Here is a 26,036-nt window from a genome sequence, read left to right as displayed (position 1 = left end):
AGGGCAATGGTGACCCCCCCATCCCTCCTCAAAAAAAGTTAAGAATCCCTATGATGCAGTATGGATGTACTTTCAGATCAGATGAAAGTCTGTAATTCTATAGATATTGATGGATCAAGAGCTCTCGTTGATGCATTTTAGAATAATTCTTCATAATATTTCGAAGGTAAATCGTTTTCCCTGGGAACTTGAGAGTTCTAAGCACTGTACAAGCTGACCCTTCCCATGGCTTCTGGCTTTGGCAACCCCATCACAGCCAGTGTCCTAGCCAGAGTTCATGGGGTGACAGACTGCATAAGAGTGAAGTGAAGAGCTAATGAGATAAATTCTCAAATGGTGCAGATCATAATCGTAACTTGGTGCTTAACAAGTTGATCCTTTTAGAGAAAATGTTTTTTTTTTTTTTTTTTTTTTTTTTTTTTTTTTTTTTTTTATTAAAATAGCACCCTCTGGCCTTTATTTTCATTAAGAAAACTATTAAGGGCGCCTGGGTGGCGCAGTCGGTTAAGCGTCCGACTTCAGCCAGGTCACGATCTCGCGGTCTGTGAGTTCGAGCCCCGCGTCGGGCTCTGGGCTGATGGCTCAGAGCCTGGAGCCTGTTTCCGATTCTGTGTCTCCCTCTCTCTCTGCCCCTCCCCCGTTCATGCTCTGTCTCTCTCTGTCCCAAAAATAAATAAACGTTGAAAAAAAAAATTAAAAAAAAAAAAAAAAGAAAACTATTAAAACAATAGAGTAAAAAGGGGAATCTTTGTATATCCATAAAGTATCACAGAGAAAATGTAAGAAGTAATAGTATCTGTGGGAAGGGAAACTGGGAGGCTAAGGCAAAGGTGTGGAAAGGAGTCTTCCTCCTGTTTATCCTTTTATACGTTTTCACCTTTGAGCCCTGGGAGTACATTTCCTATTTTAAAAAACAATTTTAAACACTTAAGTATATAGTATGATCAACATGTTTAAAAATATATACATATGAGATCTATAGAGAGAGGGTGATTTTTTATTTTTATTTTTTAAGTTTATTTTTTTTTGAAAGACAGAGAGTAAGCAGGGGAGGGGCAGAGAGAGAATCCCAAGCAAGCTCCACACTGTCCTCACAGAGCCTGATGTGGGGTTGGAACTCATGAACTATGAGACCATGAACAAAATTGGATGCTCAACCAACTGAGCCATCCAGGCACCCCAGAAGGTGATTTTTTAAAAAAACCAAATTCCCCAAATATCTATTTGTTTAATAATACACTTAAAAATTTTTTTAATATTTATATTTGAGAGGGAGAGAGACCACGTGAGTGGGGGGAGGGGCAGAGAGAGTGACAGAATCCGAAGCAGACTCCAGGTTCTGAGTTGTCAGCACAGAGCGCGACTTGGGGCTCGAACTCACGAGCCACGAGATCATGACCTGAGCCAAAGTCGGACACTTAACCAACTGAGCCACCCAGGTGCCCCAATGATACACCTTTATATGTAAATATATAATAAGTCCATGACTTAGTACTTACTAATATTTACTATTACTTATTACTAACGTTAATACACAATGCCTCAGCCAGTTCTACCACATAGATAGTGCTATTAAACATGGACTGGTAGACCAAAAACCAAAACATTGCAGAAAGAGAAGTATTGTGTCCTTGACAAGATTTGCAGACCAACAGCATGGGTTGCCAAGTTTCAGACAGCCTGTCTCTTCTCCCCCTTGACACCCCACCCCACCCAGTAAGAAAGCCACAGTATGATGATGATGTTCCTCCTTTGTTCTTGCCATCAGACATTACCACTGAGCTCCCCGATGATTTTATCAAAGATTTATAAAATCACCCAACACCTGATGAGCACAGGGTTACTACTTGAGATTCAGGATCCTCAGAAACTGAGGTTTCTATGAGCAGCATTCCATAGATAAAGCTAAAGTGCCAAGGGAAGTGGATCCAAGCAGTTGACCTGCCACCTTGGTAGCTTGCGTGGGTGACTCGCTGGTTTGTGACTTGAATGACCATCATTCCCTAGTATGACGCTCCTCGAGAGACCCCTGGAGCCACTTTTTTATGTTTGAAGATGCTAATTCAACTTTGGAAGTATCCCAAGGGCCTGTATTCAGAAGCTTTTAATATGTATTTTATGAGTTTTTTCCCTAGGGATTTCTCAGCAAAAGGTTATATAAAGTGTGAAATTTTCAAATTCCAGTATTAGGAGAGAATAGTTTTGGTGTTTGGGGTAGTTTATTTGTAATAAAAATTTATTTCTGAATGGATACTTTAAATTTTTCTAAAGATACAAAAGCGGTTACAAATCTTACTGTCATTCCCGTTTCTACCGTCTTCAGAGTGTAAATGTTGTCATAGCATGTAAAGTATCCAGAGATATTCTGTGTATCTATACCACTCTAAGGAGGTGTATTTTTTTTGTGTTTTAATACAGATGTTAATGTCCACATTGTTCTGCACCTGGCTTTTTTTAATTTTTAATTTTATTTTTTAGAGACAGTGAGGGGTTCCTGGATGGCTCAGTCAGTTAAGCATCCAGCTTCGGCTCAAGGCATGATCTCACGGTTCATCATGAGGTTGAGCCCCACATCGGGCTCTCTGCTGTCAGCGCAGAGCCCATTTCAGATCCTCTGTCTCCCTCTGTCTCTGCCTCTCCGCTCACCCGTCTCAAAAATAAATAAACATTAAAAAAGAAAACAACTAGCTACAGCAAGCAGAGGAGAGGGGAAGAGGGAGGGGTGGGTAGAGAGAGAATCTCAGGCAGGCTCCTTGCTCAGCACAGAGCCCTACACGGGACTTGATCCCATGACCCTGGGATTGTGACCTGAGCCAAAATCAAGGGTCAACACTCAATAAACATAATCTGTTGTATGTTTATTTTAACCAATTTTCTATTAAACAGATTTTTAGGTTATTTCCATTTATTTTCTGTTATGTAATGTTGCAACAAATATCCTTATGCAGATAGCATTTCATACTAATGTGTGAAATGTGCATGTAGGTTACAGGACCTCTAAAAGTAGAACATCTGGGTCAAAGAACATGCATTTGAGATTTTAATAGTCACTACCCAGTAACCTTTAGAAAAACTATGATTTGAGCTCCCACCCACGATGTGCAGAGAATGCCTGTTTCTCTAGAACCTTGCCATCAGTGTTATTCATCTTTGAAACCCTTGACTAGTTGACAGGTGACACGTAAGTTATATTAGTTTGCATTTCTCATTTTGAATGAGCTAGAAATATTTGCATATATTTGAAAACCATTTGTATTTCCTTTTCTGTCAACTGTTTTTGCCCCTGGCCTGTTTTCTATTAGAAGTCTTACTGACTTGTGAGAACTTTTATATTTTAAGGAAGTTAGCTCTTGATCTGTGATAAATGGTGCAAATATTTTCCTCCATTTTGCCTTTGACTTTGTTTATGATGAATTTGTCAAGCAGATTTTTTTTTTAATCATAGTTGAATTTATCATTTCTTTTCATGGCACCTAGGTTTTGCGTCTTTACAAAATGCCTGGGTGGCTCATTTGGTTAAGCATCTGACTCTTGATTTCAGCTCAGGTCATGATCTCACAGTTTGTGGTTTGAACCACATGTAGGACCTCTGCGCTTACAGTGCGAGGCCTGCTTGGAATTCTGTCTCCCTCTCTCTCCACTTCTCACTGCTTGCTCACTGTCTCGAAAATAAATAAACATTAAGAAAGAAAGAAAAAGAAAGGAAAGAAAGAAAAAGAGAAAGAAAGAAAAGAAAGAAAGAAAGAAAGAAAGAAAGAAAGAAAGAAAGAAAGAAAGAAAGAAAGAAAGAAAAAAACAAAGAAATAAAGAAAAAAGGAAGGAAGGAAGGAAGGAAGGAAGGAAGGAAGGAAGGAAGGAAGGAAGGAAGGAAGGAAGAAAAAAGGAAAGAAATGCCTTTGCAGGGTTGCCTAGGTTGCTCAGTTGGTTGGGTGTCAGACTCTTGATCTCAGCTCAGGTCTTGGTCTCTGGGTCATGAGTTCAAGCCCCATGTTGGGCTCCACGCTGGGCAGGAAGCTTTCTTATAAATACATAAGCTTTCTTATAAATACATAAAAATAGAAATGCTTTTGCAATTCCTTTAAGAAAATTCTATGAGTGGTTTTATTTTGACAGCAGTCTTGGAAGCCCATGTGAGATGTTTTTGTGAAGTTGAATTCAGTGTGTACTTTTTGTAGTTTTTCTATTTTATTCCCTCCCCCAACCATCTCACACACACACACACACACACACACACACACACACACACACACACACACATTTCCAAAACATTTTAGAAAAATGACCATGAGTTGCAATAAAAGCAATAGTGTTTTTCTAGGTTTACCTCAAGGAGATGCAACTCTAGGAAGCCAAAGAAATGTGCCTGTGTGCAACCAAGTGATATGAGTGAGGAGCCCCATGTTCTCCCTCTTTCTGGGCAAATTTTTATTCCTTCTGGGTTCTTTGGGCATTTCTCAGGCGGCTTGTTTTATCTGTGCACTTTTAACGCATCCTAATGAATGCTCTGTGTTTCAGTAGAGTTAGGTGAATAATTTGAGAGCCAGGACTAACTGACAAGTGGCACCACCGGCCTGCTCTTGAGTGCAGACCAAGATTCTGTTTAACCAACTCACGTGTGGACCCGATAATCCTATGTTTATGATCGTTCCCTTGGGGCAGAAGGTATTTTTCCCATGCATATTCAGAGTGTATCACTGAATGCGTGCAGTTGTGACATCAAACAGTAACTAGCTAGTTTTAGCACTTCTGATCCTGATTTCCTCATCGTTGAGACTGAGAATTCTTGCCACCAACTACTTTCTTTTAAAACATACTGGCGATTAGTGATCCTTCTAAAGAGCTTTTACCCTCCACTCACGTGCTCTGTAAATTGTCACTTGGCACATCACATCATTAATCCTACTGATTTAATGAGAAATTAAAAGCAGATTAGTTTAATTTCAAATGAAATATCTTTAGTATTGTGCTGGTGACCCCTTTGATAGGCTGTCCATTCTGTTGATTCTTGTCAAGGTGATAGTCCTTTGGGAGTCCAGAAGCTGCAGCCACATTGGCAGTTTTCCTTTGGGCCTGATCCACGGGAACAAAGTGTGAAGTTAGTCGTATTACTAGTAATACAACGATTGCCTTTGTCCAAAACACAGAGGAAGTACCAGGCTGATTCATTCAAGCTTTCTCTCCTTAATAAAAAAAAAAAAAAAAAAGATTTTCTCGTGTCCTCATCCCAAGTCTAACTTGAAATTTGCGTGAATTAGCAATATTACGAAGGAATTACTTAGTATTAAATACTAGTGATTTGGCAGGTATTTGATCCCTGCAGGGTTTGTGCTACCTTTTTTTTTTTTTTAATGTTTATTTGGGGGGGGGAGGGGCAGAGAGAGAGAGGAGGAGAGATTCTTAACCAGGCTCCACACTCAGCACAAAGCCTGAAATAAAGCTTGATCCTATGAACCATGAGACCATGACCTGAGCGAAAATCAAGAGTCCAGTGCTTAACCGACTGAGCCACCCAGGCAACCCCCATGCTGCTTTTTAATGTTTATTTAGATTACTCTTCCAAAATATGCTTAGAATTTCTTCTTATATTTTCACTACTGATCAACAACAGGTGAAAATTTTCATATCTTAATAATTTTCCTTCCAAAGGAAATCCACTGAGCCAGAAAAGAAATTGGATCATTTATAGTTATCCATGGTTGTATAATAATTAGCCAGTGCTTGGGATACATATTCAGATTCCTTTTACTTGAGGCTGTCTGCAGTATGTGCTTTGTTTATTATAAATGGGTTTTTTTCATACTATTTTCCCACCTCTTTCTGTTTAATAGTTAAAATAGTTTCCTTGGTGGGGCACCTGTGTAGCTCAGTCAGTTAAGTGTCCAGCTTTGGCCCAGGTCATGATCTCACAGTTCTTGAGTTCAAGCCCTGCATTGGACTCTCTGCTGTCGGGATGGAGCCCACTTCAGATCCTCTGTCCCCTTCTCTCTCTGTCCTTACCCCGCTCATGCTCTCTCTATCAAAAATAAATAAAAAACATTAAAAAAAAATTGTAGTTTCCTTGGTGAGAGGACTAGAGCTTATGAAAAAGTTAATTTTTAACTTTAAATGATTTGAGATTCCAGATTGAATTGCACATTTTAACACTAATAGTGCAGAATATTCCTATGGATGTCAAAAGCAATTTTCTGTAGCTATGCCTAAAAATGTGGTCTCAGCCACAGAAAACCTACAGAACATTTTTGTCAAGTATTTGAAGGTGGGGAAAAAGCATAAACGTAGCAAAATAATATCTGCTAAAACTACCTTGTTAAGCTTTATGACAATACCTGCAAATTTAAAAAACATTTCAGTACCCTTTTTTTTTTTTGGTCCCTTCAAATTGTATTTTCATAACTTAACTCTTTGGTGTGAGAGCAGTCATGTTCCACATCTACTCTGCCACCCTAATGACGGCTAATTACAACACAGAGAGTGTTTGTGTTGTATGCTTTATTTTTCTCCATCAGAAGTGTCTTCTGGTAGGGTATGAGGAACGTGATGTGAACTTTTATGAATGCTAATATCCATTCTCAGTATCGTATTGTTCTGACTAATGGATGACATAATCTGTCTACATACAGGGAACCTTTTGAATCTCAGCACTAGTGACATCACAGTAGGATATGAAGGATAAGAAAACCAGCAATAAAGCCAGTGACCCACTTTTACCCGCGTGAGGCTCTTATCTAATGGACTTGAGTTTAATCAAGAGAGATGAAGACTTCTCAGCGGAGCCTCACTCCCATAGGTCAAGGATGGCCAAGTGTGTTGCCTCTGTCAGCTGTCGTTTTTGTTTTCTATGCCAGATTCATCTTACATGAGGACTGGTTTCACATCATACTGCACAGAAGTTTTTCTACTGTATCGAAGCAATGCCATGGCTAGAAAGGAAGCATATTTTTACTATTTTGCCGACAGGCCCACACAGAAACAAAGCACATGTGTAAGATGTGTGTTAGCTATACTCCTGTGAGGCTTTAAAGTGAGTGTTCTCCAGGTAAATCCTTCATTCAGTAATTGGGAACCAGAACTAGAAACAGTTTTCTCAAACCCAAAGGAAACTATGCAGGAATCTGGTGGATATTTTGCATCGTCGTCCACTTGCACCTTTTTTTTTTTTTTTTTTTTTCTGCAGTGTGTGTAGTATAGGTAGCGAAATCAGCCTCATTGGTTGTCTCCGTGTTTCCTTCTCTCCTCAGATGCAGACAGACATGCCGAACTATCTGGAAGCCCACTGAAAAGCAAAAGCACTAGGAAACCTTTGGCATGTATCATTGGGTACTTAGGTGGGTATTTTCTAACAGAGGGAAAATTTCAAACAACAATTTCGGTATCTTCTAAGTATTTGGCTACTCTAAATTGACGCACGTAAACTAAATCCAAGCCTTTCAAGTAGCTGAAATTGGATACTTTCCTATATATAGTCCATTTATTTTGTTTTAGAAACTTTTCTTTGTATTACCAAAACATATACACACAGCATACGCACACAGTTATGGATATGTTTACTGTTTCCCCCAAAAAATCATTAAATAAAAATGTATATTTATGGATATAATTACAGATGAAGCAAAAAGAGGAAAATAAGAATCACTAAATTTTTAGAGGATGAATATTCTTAATGTTTTGATTTAAATCCTTCCACTTGGCTTATTTTTTTTTAATGAGATAAAAGTGGTTTTAACCCACCTTTAAAAAATATTTATGGTTTTAATGTACCAATTAAAGTTACTTTGAAAGGGAAACATTTGTATTGCTTTCCGGTTTTTATCATCTTATTTAACTTGGAAGTTGCCAAAGGTGATGGTTCCATATACATGTTGAAATAGCACAATTAAGAATAGCATTTGTAAAAATCAGTAGGGAGTCACCCTCTTTTTGTTTTTTGCGAGTGTTAAGGTAATTTACAAAATAATGGTTCCTGGTATACGTAGGAGCTATAATGGCATGTTTTTGTGCTTCTAATATTCTTGCTTTTTTTATTTTCTCAGTAAAAGTGAAAGAGGTACTCAGAGTTGCATTGAACCTTATTGCTCTGTCAGAAAGATACACGGTTATGAAGTGTTCAGACTCTAGACACGCCTTTAAAATTCAAAGTGTAGCCTTGAACTTGGTATATTATCTCGTCCTCATCAGCACATCCAAAAGTCAGAAGCTCACAGCTCCCTCTTCGATTTTACTTGGTTACCTTATTTCTTGTTTTATTTCTCAGAGCCTAAAGAGTTGCTTTGATAGCCCCCGAAAATATCACCTGGTTATCATAGGCAGGACCTAGTCATGGTGATCAAGTCCTTGAAGGTTGCTGTCTGTATTCCCTTGCAGGACGTAAGCCTAGAAGCCCCTTCTCCCACCATGCAAGGAAAAGTCTCTGATCATAAGAAATAGAATTATTTCTAATATTTGCATATTTCTAATATGCAGCTAACATTGCATATTAGTTTTTCCACGGGTAATTGTGTGTTCCTCCTATGGACAAACTGGTCTTTGTGCCTACTACATAAGCCCAAAGCTGTCCTCTTCTTACTAGCTGAAACACATCCCTACCTAACGTATTTCTGAGTTTTTACTACATACAAGACACTATGCTAATTGATTTGGGGGAACACCAAGATGAGTAAGACTCTGCCCTCCAAAATCTTAGTTTAGTAGGGAAAGCACACAGGTAAGGACAATTCAGCAAATGATTAGCTCCTATAAAGGAATTACAGGCAATATTCATTGGACATTTAGAAGAAGGAGGAGTGACTTCTGATGATGAGAGTTCCGGCAGCCTACGTGGAGAAAGCAGTAGTTGATCTCAGCCTCGAATGATAAAGTAGTATTTAAATAGGTAGAACAATAGGAAAAATATATTTTTTTCCTTTCTGAGGCCAAGGGAACTTCATAAATAAAGGGTTCAGTGAGTCCAAAGGCAAGTTGTCTGGTCTGGAAGGAGTGTAGTGTGGAGGTTGTAATGAAAAGGTTGGCAAGCCTTCAATGCCACGGTGAAAAAAAATCAGCACTCCATTTTGGTTAGCCCTTGATCTGTTCCTGAATTTGGGCGAGTGTAGAGTTTTGACCAGACCAAGATAAAGTACTTCTAACAATCCTAACCGTTTTTCCTGAGTTTCAGGAAATGAGGCTGATATCCTGGCCCTCCCCTGGGAAGACAGGGTGGCTTGTGCACACCTGGTGACTCAGGATCAGTAAGCAGGTTTAGCTTCGGGGAAGAGGTGGTTCATATCAGTAACAGACTGAGATCCTCAAATCCAGTTCCTATAGGCTGCAATTTCTGCCCGCCTGCTTTATCCGAAATACGCAAGTAATTCTGGGCTATGTGGCCGACAACAACATACTTGATGTTAAACACAGTATGCCACATGCACGTTATCGTTGTGTGATATATCCTCCATCAAAGCTTTTCTTCCACTACGTCTTGACTGTAGAATTTGGAGTTTGGTGTCAGGTTTCAGCTGTATCCACATGTTCTGGACTGGACGTGATTAACCCTGGTCCTAAACCCTGGTTGCAGAGCCAGATGAGGAATCTTGTTTTTCAGAAATCTCTCACACCCCAGACAGGCTGCACGCTATGCTTTTGTTTTGATAGAGCAGAGTTAGTTTTCTCTCTCAGGCTACTTCTCCAGATAATGTTTACATTTCTAAAACCTTGAAGAGTTGGCTGCCTTATTCCCTTAGTAAATCTGTGTTTCAGTGACCTTCTGAAGTGGCAGTGGCTTTCTGTTGGTGGTTTTTGTTGTTGTTGTTGTTGTTGTTGCTTGTACTCCCAACATGAAGCTCAGAGCTCCAGCTAGCAGAGGAAGAGGCAGCTCACTTTTGATAAGGAAAGCCATGGTAACAGCACTTGAAGCTGAATCATTATGGAGGTCCTTGGGAAAACAGGCTGGCTCATAAGGAACTGACTCTCCGCTCATTAAGAAGTAAGATGTGTGCCTATTAGGCAATGTAAGTGCACACAGATTTTTAATACCATGCTCTGAGTTGAGAAACCTTTTCTCCCCCTGCCAGAGATCCATCCTTCGAAGAAACCTAATGTCATTCGATCTACACCAAGCCTGCAAACCCCCACTACCAAGCGGATGCTAACCACCCCAAATCACACGTCTCTGAGCATTTTGGGGAAAAGGAACTACAGTCATCACAATGGCCTGGATGGTATGTAAGCCCAGGAATCCTGGGGCGGGGGGGGGGGGCGCTGGTCTGATAGGCCAGGGCCTGTCTGCCCTTGTGGGCTCTCAGCATGTCCCGTGACAAATGCAAGACGTGTAGCAAACAGGTTCTTCTACCCTCTAATTGAACTGAATGTGTGGTAAGGGGAGAAGAGGGAAGGCTGCCGCGTGCCACGGTGAGGACATTTTGCCAAGTGATATTCACCTCAGAAGGGGCCCTTTGCTCACATTCCCTGTGAGGAGACTTGTTTGGAGAGGAAGTCTGTATTTATCAGGTTGCCTCTGCTAGGCGATAATGTTCTTGCTGGGATGCATACTCACTGCTCATTTATGTTTTCTTGAGCAGAAGGGACGATTTCACCTTATGTCTGAGGCAGCCGTGCTCTCTGGGGGGAGGGTTCTTCAGCATTCTGCGGATCATTTTGCATTTGGCATTTGTCCCCTACTTCTGTCACCTTATAAAATTTTTTTTAATTGCTCAAGAGTGCTACAAGTCACGAAGGAGATTGCCTGGGTGATGTCTCAAATACAGAAATAATAATTTGTTCGAAATGGAAAAGCTGAGAAATATCACCTCTTATCCAAAGTACTTCTCTTGGGGCTTGGCCCTATAATGACTCTTCAGGTGGAATTGAATTATCCTCCCCATTTGGACCATCAGCACAAGCATAATAAATCATGCAGGCAGTATATACTGTTCATTTCAACAGTCCTGGAATTTGAAGCTGTCTTGATTGTTGAAATGTTGGTATTTATTTACGAGTAAAACTCTCTCCAGGCTTTTCATGTCTTCAGGGCTTCTAAATTCCTTCAATGACAGTAAATTATTTATAATGAGGCCCTAGAGCAGGGATGTGGAATAGACCTTCTAGTAATCGTTTCCCGTGGTTGTTTTCCTTCAGTATGACTTTCCGTGGTCACAGTGATGTCAAAATGAATAAAAAATTGAGGGTGAAGAGTTTAGTTTGCATTTATAGGATATCAATATGTCATAGATATGACTTTCAAGAACTTAGCTACACAGTAGTCTTGCAGGATACTTCTTCGCTAACAAGGACATTGGCCATTTTTGCCACAATACGCCTCGTATCTGGATAGCAGAAGACTAAGGATGGGTTGTGTCCAAATGTGGAGATTGGATTTCTTTCCAGCTTTTGCTTGCCCACAGCCTGGGGCTTTTGGATTCAGGTTTAAATGGAATCAGGGATCTTTCTTTTCCACCTCATGACCTCTCTGGCCTCTCTAGGTGTATAGTCCTGTTGCAGAAAGCAGAAATTAAGTTCCAGTTCATTTGATACATGCACATGCATGTACATCTACACTTTCTGGTAAGAAGACTCTTGTAGTGACTACAGTTGGAATAACAGCTCTCTACTCTCTTTTTCCACTTGGGCCCAATGGTCACACTCACACTGGGCCCCAGTCCTAGCCCCACATTGCAATTCACGTTGCTCTTTCCTTGTATCACAGCTACCTATATCTTTAGAATCTCTAAAAAATGCCACCTCATAGTGTTCCCTCTCTACGCCTGTTTGCCCCATTTCCTTCTGAAGATTGCTGCTGCAAGGTCATTGCTTCTCTGCTCCGAGCAGGAGGAATGGACAGGACGTACAATGAATCCCTGGTGTTATGTTTTCGGAGACCTTCAGCCTTGTTTAGGGAAAGACACTCATCTCATTTTCTGGAAAGACTTAGCTGTTGAGACACCTTTATCCTTCTAGACCCTTTTGTCTTTGCTCTCCCGGCATGGTATGGAGAGGAAGGCTGGATGACATGTGCCTTACCTGTGTTATCTCATTTGATTCACGTGACAGAAGGTTCTACGGGGTCAGGGCATTTAACTGTTTTGCATAGCATTGTATTTCTACTGCCTAGCACAGTGCCTGGAACTTAGTAGGTGTTTAATCAATGTTGATTGAATAAACGAAAGTGACTGAGAAAAATGAGACCCACAGAGAAGTAAATTAAATTTTCCAAAGTTACCAGGCACTGCATAAATGGATTGGGATTCCTATTCAGGTGTGGCTGATTTCAGAGTTTGCTCTCAACCACGGTTATAAAAGAAGTTGTGGCTCTCAAATATTTGTCAGCAAAGTAGAAAACGCAGAAGTCGTTCTCGCTAACTTAACGTAAGAAGTCAATATTGCAGGTCTTGGAGGACAGAATAGGTGACGGAACATAGTGAGGGGCACAGGAAGCAGCTGCCATCCCTAGGGCTGGGAGAGCAAAAGCAAGCAGTTGCGGTTATCACATGCTAGAGGCTCGAGGAGGCCCGAGGAGCTGGAACTGAGGCCCCGAGGAGCGGCGCTGCTCTGCGGGTGCTGGCATCTCTCAAGTGTGATGAGGCTGGTTCTGGGAGCGTGAAGCAAAGCTGGGAACGGAGCAAACTGCACCTGCTACGGGGGTGGAGGGGTGAGGCGGGAGCAGGACCCGGCAAGTGCCTTCTGTGGCTGCCAGCCTTACAGCCTCCCTCTAGCACCCCCTACTGGTGTATCAGGGAGCCGGATGGCGAAGGAGAAGTATTTGCAGAGTCCCAGGCCCAGCGTCGCTAAGCTGAATTTAAATGGATGGGTGTGGAGCTGAGAGACAAGTGTAAGGGAAACACACATTGTAGAAAATGCCCCCATTTTCGTACTCCCAGTGAAGCTTTTCCTTGGGATAAAGGGGTCTATTTCTTATTTCCTTGGGACATAGGATCCAGACTAACCTGAGCTTCCAAAGTGAACTCAAAGTACTAGGGAAAAAAAAAAAAATTAGGCCAATAGTGAGTTTTCATGAGATAGTCAATACCATCACTTGCTGGAATTGATGGATACAAACTCATGGAAAAGCCTCGCCCTGTGATCCAATTATAAAATCTGTTAGCATTGCTACTTTAATTACCAGCATGCCAGACAGATGAGCACACCAAACAGGATGTTGGTGGACAGAACTAATTTAACTGGAAACAAAATCTGACTGTACTGAAATATCCAGATATCTCAGCGTTAGGGCTTCCTGTCCCCTTCTCAGGGGCTTGCCCCCCTTTATTCACCCTCCACCTTCAGCTGGAAGTTCATGATGATGGATAAAGAGGCTCTGGATTCCTGCTGGTAGGAAGGATTTTACCTGACATTAAAAAAAAAAAAAAAGGTGGGGGTGTGCCTGGGTGGCTTAGTTAAGCGTCCAAATTCAGCTCAGGCCATGATTGTTGGGCTCTGTGCTGACAGCTCAGAGCCTGGAGCCTGCTTCAGATTCTATGTCTCCCTCTCTCTCTGCCCCACCCCTGCTTGTGCTCTGTCTCTCTCTGTCTCTCAAAAATGAATAAATGTTAAACAAAAATTTTTTAAATGATGGGCAGCTTCTTATCATCTTCCTGAAAGTCACTGTCTTTCATCTGGCCCTGGCCTCTTAAAGGCACCGATGGCTGGAAATCAGACCTCTGTGTCTTCTGTTAAGCTTAACCCTTGGCACTGGGCCACACCCAGCCCTCTGTGACTCCCCTACTGGAACTTAAACTCCAAGGGTGAAAACAGAATCTGCATACGTAAGAAGTCTCATTATTTGGGGTCAGTAATGGCAGGAAGAATGAAATTTCAAAACATAGACTTACACGGCTCCTTACCACAGTCCTCTATACTCCAGTCTTTCCCGTCAGGCGGTGGGCCAGTAATGTGCCGCCTGCCATCACATGCTTTCCAAATCCTATCTCCTTTGCTGACTTGCAGGTGCTTTGGTGACCTTTTTATTGCCAGCGAGCCAAGTACCTACCACATTTGGCTGACTTGGTTAATTCCACATAGCTGTGAGTAGAGAAAGCCCTGAGATCAGTGGGGAGAGAAGAGCAATTACTGGAAAAAGCCTTTCCATGTGGGAGAGCCCAAAAGAGAGGGCAACAGGGCAGATGGGATTTCTCTGTGCCATGGGGGAAAACGTACCTCTAAGTGTTTGGAACCATCTAGGATTAACTGCTCACTTCTCTGATTACTTCCTGTGTGGCCTTGGGTGAATCACTCAGATTCTTTAAACCTGTTTTCTCCTCTGTAAAGTACAAATTTCATTTGCCTTAATGGGGTTGTGATAATGATTAAAGATATTGCGTCTACCTTATACCACTTGATCTGCCAAACTCTTTTTTTTTTTAAAGATTATTTTTTAACGTTTATTTATTTTTGAGACAATGTGAGAGACAGAGGGCAAGCGGCGGAGGGGCAGACAGAGGGAGACACAGAATCTGAAGCAGACTCCAGGCTCTGAGCTGTCAGCACAGAGCCAGGCACGGGGCTCGAACTCACGAACCGTTAGATCATGACCTGAGCCGAAGTCAGATGCTTAACCGATTGGGCCACCCAGGTGCCCCTGATCTTCCAAACTCTTTATGATATAGTTGTTATAACATGCATTTTAATAATGAAAAACCCCAGGCTCAAAGAGGTTGAGGGATTTCGCTAAAGCCACACGGCTAACAAGTAGCAGAGATGAGATTTAAACTCCAATCTGAGGTTGTTTCCACTTGGTGTATAAGGACCAGGATTTGTGTGCTCAGTGCAACAAGTACCTGGGAGATGTTTATGTTTTCTGCATGTTGGAGATGGGTATGTGTTTGTGAATATAGAGAGGAACATAGTAGGTGTTTTTCTGTACTTAGACTGTGAGGTATAAGCCATGATTGTCTGATCAAAGCTATCCCTCCATCTCCTGCCTCTGTGAGGCTTTTCTGCCCGTGACATACCCCCTACATTTTCTGAAATGTAGGGCATAAGAACTATATTAGTGTCAGAGAGAGGGGAGAAGAAAGAAACAAGAGAAAATTCACAGAATCACCTAAAGGTGAAATGTGTTTAAATTAAATTATAGGGTACACCCAGCATTGACTCTGACTCATGGTAGGTATTCATTAAGTGCTCAGATTCTATCCCCCCACCCTTTTTAGAAGAGCTATTTTGAAAATTGTTAAGATATCAACCAAAGTTTTTGTAGTCATATGTGGATTGTATATAAATAAAATGTCAACACATTTGTTTACATTTACTTCTGACATAAACATAGGATTTCCAAAAAATGACTCATGGGTTTGCTTGGAAGTAAATGGGTGTGTTCCAAAGTATCTTTGCACATTAGAAGGGCCCAGTATCTATAAAGAGAAATTGCCTTTGATTAAGCTATTTAAAGGAGTATTAAAGACAGGAAATCAGATTGATAAAGAGGGCTCATTTAGCCTCGTGTAGGCTCCTGCAGTTAGAGAGGATGGAATATCACCATCCTGAGACAGTGGAATCTTTTTCAGAATGAGGGCTGAGTCAGAAAACACTCCAGGGAGGAGAGAGAGGGGCTGACCCCTCTCTCCTGACCCCTAAGAAGATGCCCTGGCCCTCCCCGCCCCAGGGAGCAGATCTTTTATTCTGCTGCACAGGGACAGGCGTGTGGCTGCTATGTCTCTGTCTTTATCAAATGGGGACCCTAGAGAACAACTTCTGTTTTGTAGTGATATGACCGAGGGGACATCAATTGGAGGTGTGCTCTTGTCATCTTTTTCTGAGATGATACAGCTTTTGTCCCAGGGGTACTACTGAAGCCGGATTCAGTGTGTCGGGTATACCAAAGCCAATAGGCTCAGGAGAGAGGTGAGTTATCAGTGGGACAGAGTCAGGGCATCTGAGCCAAGGAAATTGATGAATGGTACAATAAACTCCTTTTTAATCTGCTCTCTTCTGGCTTATTTCCCCTGGGGTCTGTGAATACAGCTCAGATCTAGGTTTTTTTTCCTTATTTGTTTTCCACATTGAGTAATATCATTTCTCTAAGTCCCCTATGAAGAGGGTATCCAATGCGGATGCCTCTAAGTACAATATTATGATCTAGGGTGTGAAGACTGTCCTTTGGACGACTTGTTTCTGACTCAGTGATTCAACAGCTCCAGCTGTTTGCATCCCAACTCCGGGAAATGGGGGGTGGGAGGTCCACTGTACCAGTGAGAGCAGGGAGAGCGCTCTGGGAATGCTTCTGCTGTCTTCACAAATCCCAACAAAAATAGACTGCCAGCAACAGCTGATGGCATTCCTAGGCACACTTGGGCCCAGGCCGCCTTCTGTCAACGTTTTTATATCATTTCAAGAGACTTCATGTTTTGGTTTTTTTTTTCAACGTTTATTTATTTTTGGGACAGAGAGAGACAGAGCATGAATGGGGGAGGGGCAGAGAGAGAGGGAGACACAGAATCTGAAGCAGCCTCCAGGCTCTGAGCTGTCAGCACAGAGCCCGACGTGGGGCTCGAACTCACGGACCGTGAGATCATGGACCTGAGCCGAAGTCGGACGCTTAACCGACTGAGCCACCCAGGTGCCCCAACAGGAAACCTTTTTAACCAACCTGTCCCAATGTATTCCCATTCTCAGTGACATGTAGAGGATGAATCTCTGAGAAAGAAAGGGAACCCCTGACTTGAGAGCTAAGTCCTGGTTTTTTTGTGGGGAAAGGTAGATGCTTGGGAAAGGAAAGTGAGGGAGACAGCAGAAGAAGGGGATTAGGTCCCTGAGAAACAACTCTTCCTTAGAGTAAGTGTGACCCATCCATCAAAAGAGCAGACACAGGTGTCTGAGAAAGGCATTAGGACATCAGTATTAGATCTTGATACCCCGAGGAAGTAAAGATCAACTCCTGAAATCAACTGATTTAGGTATCCTCCTGAGCATTCTCTTTGGGTCCCAGGATGGAAGTGAGGAGTGTTCTGAATCTGCTGGGGGGGGGGGGGGGCCCAGGGCCATGGAAATGGAAGGATTTGTCACAGCCCAGTTGATTTGGAGACCTCCCCCTGGGTTCATTTTAAGCTTCCCAACCTTGCTCTTTATTATTTTCTTTTCCTGTTTCCTGTTTTCCCTTCCAGATGACTGAGTACTCTTTAAGCTCAGAAAACATCTGAGTTATAATTTATGCATTTTTCTCCCTCAACCAAATATTTATTTTTATCAACAATTATTTACATATAAATGAATATGAAAAGCAATTAATGTAAAACTGAGGAGCAAGCTTGAAGGCAACTTTGTTAAACGGAGGTGCCTGAAGAAGATCATCTGAGAAGACTGTTTCCATGACAGTCTAACTGCAGCTTCACTGAGTGACAACAAGGAGCCCCTTTCCAGGGCAGCCGGGGAGCAAGGCCAGGAGTGAGTTCTGGGGAAACAAGGCTGACCACATTTAAGGTATCTGGAACTGTAAAGTCAGCAGAAGAAAGGGTCAAGATATTGGACATTAGATCTATACTGGTCCTCCGATTTTCTTTTGTCTCTCCAGTTTTCTTTCTCTGTGTCTTTTTGCTCTATTTTCTGGGAGACTTTCTCAAATTTACATTCCAACCAGATTTGTCTATTTCTCCCTTTATTCTGTCAATTTTTGCCTTAGTATTTTGAAATTCTGTTATTGATGATATATATAATTAGAATTTTTAGGTCTTTGTACCTTTTTATCACTGTGAAATGATCCTTATATATATTCTTATAGATATACATATATATGTATATATATATATGTACATATATATGTTATATACATTTTTTTTTTAAAGAGAGAGCATGAGTAGGGAGAGGGGCAGAGGGAGAGAGAGAGAGAGAGAGAGAGAGAGAGAAATCCTAAACAGGCTCCACGCTTAGCACAGAGCCCAGTGCAGGGTTGTATCCCACAATCCTGAGATCATGACCCGAGCTGAAATCAAGAGTGGGACGCTTAATTGAGCCAGCTAGGTGCGCCTCAACTACACATATTTAAAATATACAACTTGAGGGGCGCCTATGTGACTCAGTCGATTAAGCATCCAACTCTTGATTTCAGCTCAGATCATGATCTCATGTCTGTGAGACTGAGCCCCACTGTCAGCCATAGTGTCAGCATGGAGTCCACTTGGGAGTCTCTCTCTCTCCCCTTCTCTCTTTGCTCCTCCCCTGCTTGCACACACTCTCTCTCTCAAGATAAATAAACAAACTTTAAAAAAATAAATAACAGGGCGCCTGGGTGGCTCAGTCGGTTGAGTGTCCGACTTCGGCTCGGGTCATGATCTTGTGGTTCACGAGTTCGAGCCCCGCGTCGGGCTCTGTGCTGACAGCTTGGAGCCTGGAGCCTGCTTCCGATTCTGTGTCTCCCTCTCTCTCTGACCCTCCCCCCATTCATGCTCTGTCTCTCTCTGCCTCAAAAATAAATAAACGTTAAAATTTTTTTTTTTAAAAATTAATAACAGGGGCGCCTGGGTGGCGCAGTCGGTTAAGCGTCCGACTTCAGCCAGGTCACGATCTCGTGGTCCGTGAGTTCGAGCCCCGCGTCAGGCTCTAGGCTGATGGCTCAGAGCCTGGAGCCTGTTTCCGATTCTGTGTCTCCCTCTCTCTCTGACCCTCCCCCGTTCATGTTCTGTCTCTCTCTGTCCCAAAAATAAATAAACGTTGAAAAAAAAAATTAATAACAATAAATGTACAACTTGATAAGTTTAACAGATGTATACCCCAGGAAATACCACAATCCCTTATCCATCCATTATATACTTAATAAACTTATCCATCACCTCAACAACTTTTTTGTACCCCTTTATAATCTACTCTCCCACCCACCCCATCTCCCCACATCATCTCAGGTGACCACTGATCCACTTTTTGTCACCACAGACTATATTTTTTAGAATTTTATATAAATGGAGTCATACAGTACATATTGTTTGTCAGTTTCAGTAATTTTTTTTTAGAGATCTTCAAATTCATTGATTCTTCTGCAGTATTTTTTTAAATTTTTTTAACGTTTAATTATTATTCAAAGACAGAGAGAGTCAGAGCAGGAGCAGGGGAGGGGCAGACACAGAATCTGACACAGGCTCCAGGCTCTGAGCTGTCAGCACCGAGCCCGACGCGGGCTAGAACTCACAAACCGCAAGATCATGACCTGAGCTGAAGTCAGACGCTTAAACGACTGAGCCACCCAGGTGCCCCTGCAGTATTTTTTTTTAAAGTAAACTCTATACCCAACATGCAGCTGGAACTCATGACCCAGAGATCAAGTCATATGTTCAACTGACTGAGCCAAGCACACGTCCCTCTTCTACAGTATTGGATCTGCTATTATCCCATCTAACAAATTATTCATTTCAGATTTTGTATTTTTCAGCTTTAGAATTTCCTTTTCGTTTTTTTATATTTCTCCTAAAATACACCATCTTGTTACCCATTACGTTCATCTTTTTTTTTAACGTTTATTTATTTATTTATTTTAATTTAATTTTTTAAATTTACATACAAATTAGTTAGCATATAGTGCAACAATGATTTCAGGAGTAGATTCCTTAATGCCCCTTACCCATTTAGCTCATTCCCCCTCCCATAACCCCTCCAGTAACCCTCTGTTTGTTCTCCATATTTAAGAGTCTCTTATGTTTTGTCCCCCTCCCTGTTTTTATATTACTTTTGCTTCCCTTCCCTTATATTCATCTGTTCTGTGTCTTAAAGTCCTCATATGAGTGAAGTCATATGATATTTGTCTTTCTCTGACTAATTTCGCTTAGCATAATACCCTCTAGTTCCATCCATGTAGTTCCAAATGGCAAGATTTCATTCTTTTTGATTGCTGAGTAATACTCCAGTGTGTGTGTGTGTGTGTGTGTGTGTGTGTGTGTGTGTGTGTATCTTCTTTATCCATTCATCCATCAGTGGACATTTGGGCTCTCTCCATACTTTGGCTCTTGTTGATAGTGCTGCTATAAACATGGGGGTGCATGTGTCCCTTCGGAACAGCACACCTGTATCCCTTGGATAAATACTTAGTAGTGCCATTGCTGGGTCTAGGGTAGTTCTATTTTTAATTTTTTGAGGAACCTCCATACTGTTTTCCAGAGTGGCTGCACCAGCTTGCATTCCCACCAACAATGCAAAAGAGATCCTCTTTTCCCGCATCCTCACCAACATCTGTTGTTGCCTGAGTTGTTAATGTTAGCCATTGTGACAGGTGTAAGGTGGTTCTCATTGTGGTTTTGATTTGTATTTCCATGATGATGAGTGATGTTGAGCATTTTTTCATGTGTGAGTTGGCCATCTGGATGTCTTCTTTGGAGAAATGTCTATTCATGTCTTTTGCCCACTCACTCACTGGTTTGTTTTTTGGGTGTTGAGTTTGATAAGTTCTTTATAGATTTTGGATACTAACCCTTTATCTGATATGTCGTTTGCAAATATCTTCTCCCATTCCATTGGTTGCCTTTTAGTTTTGCTGATTGTTTCCTTCGCTGTGCAGAAGCTTTTTATTTTGATGAAGTCCCAGTAGTTCATTTTTGCTTTTGTTTCCCTTGCCTCTGGAGACGTGTTGAGTAAGAAGTTGCTAATTAAAAAAAAAAAAAAAGAAAGAAAGAAAAAAAAAAGGGGGCGCCTGGGTGGCGCAGTCGGTTAGGCGTCCGACTTCAGCCAGGTCACGATCTCACGGTCCGTGAGTTCGAGCCCCGCGTCGGGCTCCGGGCTGATGGCTCAGAGCCTGGAGCCTGTTTCCGATTCTGTGTCTCCCTCTCTCTCTGCCCCTCCCCCGTTCATGCTCTGTCTCTCTCTGTCCCAAAAATAAATAACGTTGAAAAAAAAAATTAAAAAAAAAAAAAGAAGTTGCTGTGGCCAAGGTCAAAGAGGGGTTTGCCTGCTTTCTCCTTGAGGATTTTGATGGCTTCCTGTCTCACATTTAGGTCTTTCATCCATTTGAGTTTATTTTTGTGTATGGTGTAAGAAATTGGTCCAGGTTCATTCTGCATGTCGCTGTACATTCATCTTTTTTTTTATAGATTATTTTTCTCTTTGTTTTTGGCTAAAGTTTATTTATTTATTTATTTTGAGAGAGAGAGTGTGCACACACAAACATGAGAGAGAGAGAGGGAGAGAGAGAATCCCAAGCAGGCTCCACGCTATCAGCACAGAGCTCAGTGAGAGGCTCAAACCCACCATGAGATTATGACCTGAACCAAAACTAAGATCCAGACACTTCACCAACCAAGCCACCCAGGTGTCCCTATAGATTCTTTAACAAACTTATAGAGAATATTTTCTTTTTTTATGGTTTTAAATAATTATCTATTAAAAAATTTTTTTAATATCTATTTATTTTTGAGAGAGAGAAAGAGTGTGAGCAGGGGTGGGCAGAGGGAGAGGGAGACACAGAATCCAAAGCAGGCTTCAGGCTCTGAGCTGTCTGCACAGAGCCTGATGTGGGGCTCGAACTCACAAACCATGAGATCATGACCTGAGTGGAAGCTGCACACTTAGCCAAATGAGCCACCCAAGTGCCCAACAATCATCTATTTTTTTAATGTTTTTTTTTTAAGTTTTAAAAATTTATTTTGAGAGAAAGAGAGAGCAGGGGAAGGGCAGAAAGGGAGAGAGGATCCCAAGCAGGCTCCTCCCTTTCAGCTCAGAGCCTGAGACGGGGCTCAAACTCTTAAACTGTGAGATCATGAACTGAGCTGAAATCCAGAGTCAGATGCTTAACTGACTGAGCCACCCAAGTGCCCCTATAGTGAATATTTTATACCCATATCTGCTAATTCTAACATCTGAATCATTCATTAGTCATTTTCTACTAACTGTATTTTCTTTTAGTGGGTTGATCAGGCTATTAGTTTTTAATGAATACTGGTCAGTGTGGATGATAAGTTTTAGAGACTCCGGATTCTGGTATTTTCCACTGCAGAGTGTTGCGTTTTGTTCTAGCAAGCAATTAAATTGGCAGGTCACTTTGATTCTATGCAGTCTGGTTTGTTTGTTTGTTTATATTATTATTATTTTTAAAATATAATTGTCAAATTTGTTTCCATACAACACCCAGTGCTCATCCCAAAAAATGCCCTCCTCACTGCCCATCACCCACTTTCCCCTCTCCCCCACCCCTCATCAACCCTGAGTTTGTTGTCAGTATCCAAGAGTCTCTTCTGGTTTTATGCAGGCTTGGTTTAAAGCTTTAATAGGTCTGGTCTATTTCAGTTTTGCTCTGAGTTCCGTGAGATTTCAACGGAAAGACCAAGTTGTTTGCACAGCCCTTCCCACTTGTCAGAACTTGAACTCCACACTCTGTCTTCCCAGTACTAGACAGCTGCTGAAGTTGCTGCTCAGCCTTTGTTAGCCTTCCAGCTGATGTTTCCATCTGGGCTTCTTAGGGTCCCACCTCACAATTGCATAGTTCCAGAATCAGCCAATGATTTGAGGGGGATTTGTATGTAGATATGGCAGCTTCCCTTTTCCTTGTCCTCTTCCTTTCCAGACCTCCTCCTGTATTTCCAGCTGTATTGGCAGCCTCAAACTCTGAACTCTCCCTGATTGTTCAGCCCACTTAGATTGCAGTTTTCTGCTTGAGCCATTTCCCTTTTGTACTAGAAAACGTGCCCACAAAGGAAAAGCCAGTTAAGGGTGGATCTTCCCTAATCTCACTTTTTTTTTTTTCAAGGATCATATGCCCTCCAGTTCTTGCCTGATTTTTGGTTGCTCTCCAGAATCTTCAAGGAGTTTTTTTTTTTTTTTTTTTTTTTAATATTTTATCCAAAGTTTGTTACTATTATTGGCTGGAGGGTTAATCTAATACAAATTAGCCCACCATTATAGAATGCAGAATTCTTCAATCTTTCTGTAGTTTCCCTGCCAGCTCCCCTTGGCTCTCTCATGTTTGTTTGCTTGTTTATTTTTTTGATAGCATACTGTTTGTGTTTCATGGATACTGTATCTTTTTTTACTCCTCTGAGGATATTTATGGCATTTTCTGTTTTTTAAGTTTTCTTCTCCATGAATAGTCTGTTTCTTCCAATTTTAATTCTTCTCTTTGTTCTTTGTTTTGGCCTCTGACGTTTATGTTTTCCCCTGGTGACCTGTGGTTGTCTACGAATGTTTAAGAGTAGGGAAATAGAATCAGATTGAAAGCTCTGTGCTCTGCTTATGGGGGGAGATTGTAGTACACATCCCAGTATGGTGATCAGGCTGGACCGTTTGTTCGGTGACTCAAATGCCAGTATCTCATAGGCTGGTCTCATAGGCTGGTCACATTTCCCAGAGAAGATTCTTCCTATCTATCTTAGTCCATTTGGGCTGCTATAACAAAATACTGTGGATGGATCACCTTTAAATAACATAAATTTAGTTCTCACAGTTCTAGAGGCTGGGAAGTCCAAGATCAGGGTGCTGACATGGTTGACTTCTGGTGAAAGCCCTTTTCTAGGTATCAGACTGCTGACTCCTCTCTGTGTCCTCACATGGTAGAAGGGGCTAGGGAGCTCTGTGGGGTCTCTTTTATAAGAGCCTTAATCCCACCCATGAGGATTACGCCCTCTGAGCACTTCCCGAAGGTTACCCCTCCCAATACCATCACATTGGGCATTAGGATTTCAAGATAGGAATTTTGTGGGGACACAAATGCCATACCATAGAACAGTCTCTCCCCCCAAAGTTGAAGGTTTAGCTGCATGCTTTCTGGGAGCTAAATGGGAAGAAGGCTGGAGGTCTCACCACCAGTAGGCATATGTTCACTTGATTCCTCAGTTTTGGAGTAGCCAGCCCTGCCCTCATCTGTGCTTGTTGCCTAGTGTCCCCTAGGACTGAGACCCTCTGTCGGGTCCTCTTCAGAGGATACACACTCAGACTTGTGGGAGGCAGGCAGTTGTGTAGGGGTATGGAGTCAGGAGGGCTTCTCGGGGTCCAGCTGCTTCTCAAACAGCCTTCAACTAATCTCCCTGCTTCAGTATCTCTCCCTCACTGCCAGAGGTCTCTAGTGTTAATTCCTGAGCCACTTGAGGGCCCTTCAGACAAATCGGGTTCTTGGCTTTCCACACTGCCAGCTTCAGGTTTGGCTTTCTTGAGTGCGTAATCTGTTATCACTCGTATATCTGCTTTCCAGCCTCCAAAGTTCTGATGGTGGCTTCTCCTCTGGGTTACAGAAGGGATGGAAATGAACTCAGAATCCAGCAGCTGGAAACCTTCAAGAAGGTTGCTTTCATTGCATTGGTTAGAGTGTAGAATCTCCAAGTCCGTGGACATGAAGTACTTCTGAATAGTTTAAACCGAGAGGGAAATGTTTGTAAAAAAACAAGTGCTTATGAATCAGGGTTAGTATAGACAGAAGTAGCAAATGCAGATTAATGCTTTTATAAGCAAGAGAATGTATTTATAAGCAAAAAGGGGAAATGATTTGGGCTATATCATCTAGGAAGGAGACCTGAGAAGGAGTGTCCATTTTGTCCTGGAGCTCTGTGCTGTGCTCGGGCCTCTGTGTCTGGGCCCCGCATATGGCTCTTGTTCCTTGCTTCAAGGAAATGCAGTGGGACTGAGGAAGCTCTAAGCGCGGGGCAGTGAAGTGATAGCCTTGCAAGGGCAGATGGTAAGCACTGGGATTCTTCAGCCAGGAATGCAGAGAGGTGACCTATCTCAAAACCACGGCCAGCGTGAAGAAGCCAGGTGTGAACCTAGATGCCAGAGGGTTGCTTTTGAAATTGAATCAGGTAAGTTTGGCACAAATAAAAGAAAGCACAGTTCACCAAGGCAGGTCAGAAACTTGGGAAACTATTACAAGTGGCTCTTCTTGCAGATGGCTTAATGCCACAGGGGCTGGACAAAAAAATGAATGACAGAGCACCCCCCCTCACCCCCTGCAAAAAGAGAGAGAGAGAGAGAGAGAGAGAGAGATATTTCTAAGAAATATCAGAGGCTCTGACACATACATAACCCTTCACTTAGACACTGAAGAGGACAGTATGCTCTTACTGGGATGGATGGAAAACGGGGCAGCTTGGTGTAGTAGGGAAATCTTGACCTGTATTAAGAAGATCTGGGTTCAAATCCTCAACTTACTCACTGTATGACCTCGAGCAAGTTCCCACCCTTTCTGATGCTCACAAGGTTCTGATGAAAGTTAAATCATGCAGTTATATATCCCATAGTAAGTTCAATAAAGCGAATGTTAGCCTGAGTCCTAAACTCAATTACCTGGGTTTTTATTTAACACATATTTGCCAAGCCCTATCAACTACCAGGCTGTGTACATATATCTCCCCTATTCTAGAAAGGCTCATGAAGTGAAGGCGCAGCTCTGCTCCATCCTGCAGACCTTCCTCAGGATGGCGGGAGGCTGTGAAGGTGAGCGTCCCTTGTCCTCTCCTGGTTGCAGAGTGGCATGTGATGGGAGAGCATGTCTGAGCACTTCCTTGGCTGGGGCACCTGGTCCCATCTCAGCAAACAACCCCCAATGCCCTCTCAGCCACTTTCCTAATAACCAAGCAAAAGGTTTCACAACCTTGTGAGTGATACCAGATGATGATGATGTGGTTTACAGGCCACTTCTGCTTTTCGTTTACTTGTTTCTGTTGAGAGTCTCTAGATAACCCACCCTGGGAAGGAGAGTTGAAGGTTTTGGGGGGAAGCAGAGGGGGTGGGAAGGAGGGGCCACTATGACACTGTGGGTGTTTGGGGTTCACTCCCCTCCTGTAGGAAAATGTGTTCCTAGCCTCTGAGTGCCCACATCACCGTGATGAATTACGGTGACTTCAGATCACACTGTGTCTCCTCCAGGCTAATTGTGCTCCCCACTCCTCAGTATCTGCTCAGAGACGTTCCACGATGTCGGTTTGATAAGCCCATCAGCACCTGCCTGGTATGCTGTATGCCTTGGCCGTGACCACCAAACCCGCCCATCCAAAACCCAGCTTTTAAGATACTTCAGTGTCATTCACATATTTTCTTGGCCTCAATTAGACTTCCCTCCAGCCTTAAACTACCCTGTGAGCTTTTATTTGAATTAATGCCAGACCGCCTTTCCTTGAAGTCTGTGACACTGTTGGTGGGAAGGCTGATTCTGTCCTTGCTCGCGCCTGGCCTCC

The 26,036-nt window shown here is 42.3% G+C and overlaps 1 protein-coding gene across 7 annotated transcripts in view; it reads left to right on the top strand.

Moving 5' to 3' along the window:
* The window catches only part of MTA3 (metastasis associated 1 family member 3), a 224,164-nt gene that overhangs the window by 194,422 nt on the left and 3,706 nt on the right, over positions 1-26,036 (top strand). For 6 of the 7 annotated variants that reach the window (XM_045447009.1, XM_045447008.1, XM_045447007.1 and 3 more), the window contains 2 exons: positions 7,239-7,325; positions 10,047-10,193. In XM_045447009.1, the coding sequence (XP_045302965.1) occupies positions 7,239-7,325; positions 10,047-10,193 (234 nt within the window). Of the gene's footprint in view, positions 1-7,238; positions 7,326-10,046; positions 10,194-25,222; positions 25,297-26,036 lie in introns of all 7 variants that reach the window. The other variant, XR_006703650.1, reaches the window with a different exon arrangement.

This window comes from Leopardus geoffroyi, chromosome A3, assembly GCF_018350155.1.
Source record: "Leopardus geoffroyi isolate Oge1 chromosome A3, O.geoffroyi_Oge1_pat1.0, whole genome shotgun sequence".
NCBI lineage: Eukaryota > Metazoa > Chordata > Mammalia > Carnivora > Felidae > Leopardus > Leopardus geoffroyi.
The sequence above is the reverse complement of the archived record's forward strand: the minus strand, read 5'-3'. Positions and strand labels throughout refer to the sequence as shown.